Source organism: Hermetia illucens, chromosome 5, assembly GCF_905115235.1.
Source record: "Hermetia illucens chromosome 5, iHerIll2.2.curated.20191125, whole genome shotgun sequence".
Classification (NCBI taxonomy): Eukaryota; Metazoa; Arthropoda; class Insecta; order Diptera; family Stratiomyidae; genus Hermetia; species Hermetia illucens.
This window is the reverse complement of record NC_051853.1, coordinates 24,291,612-24,298,374: the sequence shown is the minus strand read 5'-3', so window position 1 is coordinate 24,298,374 and position 6,763 is coordinate 24,291,612. Positions and strand designations below refer to the sequence as shown.

Here is a 6,763-nt window from a genome sequence, read left to right as displayed (position 1 = left end):
AGCAGCATCTTTGTTTGTCTATTGGGTGGTATTATAGTCTTGTCACAATTAGCTCCCAATGGTCTCGCCTACGTTTTAATTATTTCTATTAGCGATTTTTTTATTTAATTTATTTAATGAGGGCAATACACAGAAAGCAAATTTCTTATTACATATTGTCCTCAGAGGGAGGAGCAAGTAAACGGCATATTTTGCGCTTAAAGCTAGAGAGGGACATTGAGTCAAAGGAACCAAGCTGTAGGGCATTGTAGGACCGGCAAAACCTCGGAATCGGAGAGTGAAAGTAAATCTCGAGCTCGGCGAAGGGTACATCAAAAATGGCCGCATTACGTGTGTTATGAGACGAGGCGATACGGAAAGTAATATCCGAGTTGGCGGAGCAGTCCATCAGACCATTGCAGAGTTTGAAAAGAGTACACATATCAAGAAAGATAAGCCGTTGCTGTAGGGAGGGGAGATTGAGGGTGCGGAGTCGTGACGGATAATCAACCCGTGGAAGGTTCTTTTTATAAAAGAGGGTCCGGGTGAATTTGCGTTGTACAGCTTCAAGAGCGCAGCCGTCACGAATGCGGTAGGGGGACCAGACTACACAGCAATATTCAAGGATGTTTTTGACAAGGGAATTGAAGAGTGTTAAGGAGGGTTGGATTGAGGTAAAGTCGGAGGAGGAACGTAGGATAAAACCAGACATTTTGGAAGCTCTATTGATGATGTCAACGAAGTGGGAATTGAAACGAAGTTTATCGTCGAAAATTACACCCAGGTCTTTGAAGGAGGTCAGTAGTGAAAGGGGTTGACCACTGAGAGAATAGGAAAAGGATGATGGGGAGGGTTTAAGGGAATAGCGCACCGAGTGGCATTTGTTGACATTCAGTGTTAGCTTGTTGACCGAACACCAACGGGCTAAATTATCAAGGTTGTATTGTAAGAGAGCACAGTCCAATAGAGACGAAACAGAGGCAAACAATTTAAGGTCGTCTGCGTAAAGCAAATACGGACAGGTGAGGACGGAGGCGAGGTCATTGATAAAAAACAGGAAGAGTAGGGGGCCAAGTGTAGAGCCTTGGGGAACACCAGAGGAAGGAGAGAAGGAACCATATGAGTGACCATGAAAAGAAACTTTGCAGGAACGGTATGAGAGATAGGAGGAAAGCCAGGAGAGGACTGAGGGAGGGAAGTCTAGCGATGAAAGTTTAGAGAGGAGAATGTTATGGTCAACGGTGTCAAAGGCTTTGGAGAAATCAGTATAAACAGCATGTACCTCCTGTCGTGAATTCAAGCGTTTAGCAAGAAAGTTGGTAAAGACCAGAAGATTTGAAGCCGTTAATCTATGTTTCACGAAACCATGCTGCTCTTTGACAATGAGGTGACCGAAGTGTGCGGTCAACCAGTCGTTGACGTATCTTTCTAGGATTTTGGAGCAAGAGGAGAGAAGAGAAATGGGGCGGTAGTTCACAGCAAGGGAAGGATCTCCGCTCTTGAGGATAGGAATGATAAGGGCCTCTTTCCAGAGGCGGGGAAAATAGCATTCATCTAGACTTTTGTTGTAGATTATACACAGGGGGAGGGAAATGTGTTTTCTACAGTTAAGGAGGAAGAGATTAGGAAGCCCATCGGGGCCAGGTCCGACATTGGGGTCAAGGTTACCAATGAGGAACTCAACCAAGGAAGGCGTAAGGAGAGGAATGGCTAGTGATTCGGAGGAGTCTGTGGTTATGAAAGGTGTAGAGGGTGAAGGGCTCGAGCGATACTGATTTTGTTCTGAAATGAGAATAGTAGAAACTCTGCTGCATAGAAGAAAAGTTATACAGAAGTGCTTCGTTGCTAGCCACTTCGGGGGATGTCAATGAAGTTTCCGACCTACCTCAAATAGTGAAGAAACAGAAGGGAAGATCAGTCTGAAATTCGCAGGCAAGTCTGTATAACGTTGTCCCCATCCAGCGTATCAAGCCACCGTTATTTTGACCTGCTGATTAAAACGTATCACGCCACTTGTACAACGCAACATCTTCGTCTCCATTACCGCAAGACGCCGTTCGTTGTTTTTTATAGTCGGCCAAAACTCAGAACCATAGAGGGTGACAGGGCGGACGGACATTGCATTAAATTTTTGATTTGAGACCTTGCTTGATACACCGATCACAAACAACACCAGTTGTGGAACGCCACTTCAGTTGCGCTGTCTATCTGGTCGGTAAGCAAAATTCCATTCTTGTCATTAACGCAACAGAAGTGTTCGATATCCTGTGTGCTTTGGTGTCGGCTTTAAACAAGTAGATACAGATCCCTCTCGTCATCTCGAGTGTCCAGTTTATCGAAATGATTTTTGTAGTCGTTCACTCGGGTGACAGCGACCGCTTTCTTTGCTTCCCGGTTGGCATTCTTATAAATTTGTCAATTAGCAGGCATTTTATCGTTGAGAAATTTGTGGTAGAGGCGTTTCTTTTCACTGACCTTCATTTCAACATCGTCATTCTAAAACCGAGAGTCTCGGTTGATGAATCGCTTACCTGGCTTGGAGACCCCGAGGATTGCATTGGCCGCTTTGTGAATCGTGTCTTTCATTTGGTTCCACGATTCTTCCACATTCGTAATGGTTGGTAATCGTATGAGTAAGATCGTTTCTTCTTTGTTCTCACGAAATCGCCACCATTTAATGCGCCGCAAGTCGGTGCGTTCCTCACGCTGTTTTATCGGTGTCTTAATTCGCAGGACGGCGATCAACGGCCGATGTTGAGGTGCGATGGTCTCGTGGGAACGGCTTTGCAATCAGTAACGGTGGTAAAATGTCGGCGCCTTATGAGAATATAGTCGATTTGCGTTTTACTATTCCCACTATAAAATGTAGGAAGATAAGACAATCGTTTGATGAACCATCTATTCATAAGTACAAGGTCATGGGTGTCATCAGCAGGCACGTTGCAGGTCTTTGCATCAAGAAGTTGCCAGAAGGCATCTTTTTCAGCATCAAGTCGACCTGCCTGTGAAGAAATGAATAGTGCAATCAGCTGATATAATGGTAAGCTTCATCAGCCGGGCATCAAATCGTCCGACTTCTTTAATGGCTTCACGGAAAAACTGTATTGACTGTGTGGGCTGATTTCAGAACAGTTTAAAGGCATCACGTGAAAGCTTACATGTGGTCGCAATCTTTTCGATTATCCTGCGAAGATTGTTGATGACAGTTCTTAACCGTATCATATCCTGGGAAGTTCCGCCTTTTGTAGATGATATAGTTAGTCATTGTAACATACCGATATGGCCATCAATGCACTTTAACGGAGTAAAGCCTCTGATCTAGACATCTCCCCGTAAAGTGATTTATCACTGCTTCTGCAGTTTCTGCAGATCTGCTATTTGTACTCATACGAAAATGCAGGGAATCCTAGACAATTGCATTGCTGCGCAGTGGAACCCACTTTCCCAAGATGGTCGACGAGTTGGTCGCACTAAGGAAAATTTACCGAGAATGAGGAGGACAGAGTATATCTGTTTCTCAAAATTCATTTCCCGGGGTCCTAGATCGCGGTGGTAGGCGACAACATTTTGCCTGACACTCCAACAACGAATAAAAGGGGAAGAAAGGAGAACTGGAAACTAGTAGAGGTATGCTCGGAAGATAGGTTAAGGTGGGCAGTGGGAACTTTTAAACCACTGAAATCACCCGGAGTAGATTGCATTTTCGCATCACTAATCCAGAGAGGCCTAGAAATCATCTTAGAGTCTCTTCTGATGGTAGGAAGGGGCAGCATAGCCCTGGGATATATACCAAGGGCATAGAGGCGGACAAAAGTGGTCTTTATTCTGAAAGCGGGTAAAAAGGATCCATTTCACCCTAAATCTTTCAAACCAGTTTGCCTACCATCGTTCCATCTACACATACAGATGCAGGCAAGGAGGGCAATCTTCGGGATGGTCGGGAGTATTAGTCAGGCCAGGAGCTGCCTAAATCGGAGGAAGATTGATATTCTTTCTAGGTATTCCGAGTTATTGATACCAACGGGTAACATGACAACGAGGTTTCACTTCAATAATAAGTTTGAAACACGTTGGAGTAACAAGGCAAACTGGGACATACGACTTAAACCAGCAACTGATTACTTGGTACACTGACGGATCTCTCACAGCAAAGGGAGCGGATGTCAGGGCCATTGGTACAAGGAAAATGTTCTTGGAGACAATGGGTGAGCACACATAGCCAGATGTGCCTCCTTTAATATCCAAAGAATCAAGGCTCTTGATCGTTGCTTGGCTGTCGGTGAGAATAGCAATGTTCTGCCCCCTGTAGTTCCTTTGGAGAGGAAGCACATCTGTCTATGGCGTATATTTCTGCCTGAAATATGCTAGTGTACCTAACCATTGACTTCAGGTACATTTTCCTTGGACCAATGGCACCGGCACTCGCTCCCTCTGGTGTGAGAGATCCATCAGTGTACCACGTAATCAGTTGCTGATATAAGCCGTCCAACCAGGTGAAATCTAAACTGGTATGGGAATGCCTTGAGAGACTGAATACGCTCGGCTCGTTCAACAAGGTCTGGATATTCTAGGTTCCAGACCATGTTGGGTTGGAAGGCAATGAGACAGCGGACTAATTAGCCAAGAAGGGAGCAGGGACGCTTTTACACGAGCCAGAACCTTTCTGTGGAATCGGAAACGGATTCATGACATTAAAAAATGAAGAGGAACGGTTGAGGGAACTATACTAGGCGGGCCTACCAGGAATAGAGCAGTTCAGGGTGCTTATTGGGGGATAGAACCCAAGCGCACTCTTCACCAAAAAGAACCTCCGAATCATAGTATGGATTTTCACTGGTCACTGCCGACTAAACTATCACCTAGGGAAGCGAGGGATATCAACGAACACTGCCTGTAGGTTCTGTGCGGAGTGTGATGAAACCTCTACAAAAGTTCTGGGACAGTGTCTGACACGTGTGCAAAGTAGGTCGGGGCATCTGGGAGAACACTTAATAGCAGATGCAAAGTTGAAAGATTTGGAAGTATGGAATATACTAAAATTGTTAACGGTTATAGGCTCGCTTGAGATACTATAGTTAATAGCTACAATACAACCAGTAAAAAGGGCTCAATAGTTCTTTAAAAACGCGGTGCGACTTCCCCTTAACAGAATATTAATAATTATGTCAAAGAAAGTGAACGGATTTGCAAGTTGGCATGTTGCCATTTTGTTTTCAGAATATTATAAAACCTTCCCCATGGATTTTATTTCCACTTTTGAATGCATACATAATCTTATCAGACTCTGCCCTGAAAGCAGCATAATCGAAGGCAGTTTGATCGGACCGATTTACTATTAGTTCTAAAACATTTTTTTTTTTTAATTTTTCGAATGATAATAAATTTCTAAAAATAGCACTTCGTTTGTTGCAAACCCTTTTAGAAAGGTTGATATAAATTAAAAATCTTTATAAATTTGAATAGAATGCCCGAAAAGTAAGGATGTTAAATGCTTTTGTCGGCGATTTTCCTAGCAGCGTGGGTAACTTATAATAACAGAAATTGTCAAGAGGGGACGAACTGCGTCCTAAAAGAACTAGTGTGCCCCGGGTAGGTTTTAAATTGTTGTCTTTTCCTGTTAATGCGGCCGATTCATAAGTTGCTTATATACAATTGATAAAAGTGCAAAAAGATGACATGGTACATACTTTAGGATTTCTATTAATTTTTAATAAAAAAAGGAAACTAGATCGATTCAGGATAATAATTGAAAATATGAATTTCGAATGCCCGCTCGGCTAGTTCCTACGCCATCTACCGATCACTGGCGTTTCATTCCACAATCCACCACTCCGAAAAGAACCTATCAAAATCTGAAACTCCACTCCGAAACGAATTTTATTACACACAACTTCAAGTCCGCCATTTCTTTACGCAAAAGTGTGGTCCGCGTTTTCACATCTATCAACTTTTTCCAGAATTGTACGCGTAACCGCAAGACTATCCGGGAAATTTCGAATGAATGTCGGCATACAAGTTTTCCGGGCGTGTAATCGTACGTGAACGTAGTGGCGCCGCGTCGTTACAGTCGTGAAAATCGCATGAGAAAATTCCTTAGTGGCGTAGACTTGACTGAGACGAGTGAAGAGTGTGTGGAATCGCATCGTAAATGGTCCTTGCCTGCGTTTCGATTGCGCTTTGAGTAGAAGACTCCCCGCCGAGGGAATCGTGCACTTTTGACAGCACTTCCAGGCCTCCGAGACGGAGTTTCCTTTTCGCGTGGAAAACCCATTAGTTTTTTATGCCCGTGAGAATTGATGCGAACGCGAGCCGCACGGCCTTCACGTTATTCATATGAGTCGCTAGGAGGGAGAGCAGTGTGTCCATTTGTGTGAATTTATAATTATGTCGGAAGATGCAAGTCCCACTGGGGGACGACAAACGCCGCCGCCGCTTGGCCAGGATACCGCCACGGACCAGAACGATGTAAGTAGGGATTGCGGCAGGTCGCTGGTGGGAAAGCGCGCCCCGAATCGGACGGCGGGTCGCAGCAGGCCCGGGAAAATGGCCAGACGGTCGGAAACCTCACGGCGACAGATATTCGCACGGTCGTCCGCGTGTCTGACAGCAGCGCGACCGTGCTCCCGGCGCTTCGACATCACACGCTCTTGTGGTTGTCAAATCGCAAAGAAATTGCGTGCGGCCGCGGGCGTCTGTTTTCGCGACCGAGCCATTTACGGGTTTTTGTAAATTCCGGGCCCCCGGAATCGCATGAAGACCATTCGCTTCGCGCTATTTTGCATGC

The 6,763-nt window shown here is 44.9% G+C and overlaps 1 protein-coding gene across 5 annotated transcripts in view; it reads left to right on the top strand.

The window, feature by feature from the left end:
• The first annotated feature begins 5,752 nt into the window (after positions 1-5,752).
• Positions 5,753-6,763, top strand: part of LOC119658507 (nuclear pore complex protein Nup153) — a 41,976-nt gene continuing 40,965 nt past the window's right edge. For all 5 annotated transcript variants that reach the window (XM_038065970.1, XM_038065972.1, XM_038065971.1 and 2 more), the window contains exon 1: positions 5,753-6,444. In XM_038065970.1, coding sequence (XP_037921898.1) covers positions 6,364-6,444 — 81 coding nt within the window. In that variant the 5' untranslated portion in view covers positions 5,753-6,363. The remainder of the gene's footprint in view (positions 6,445-6,763) is intronic.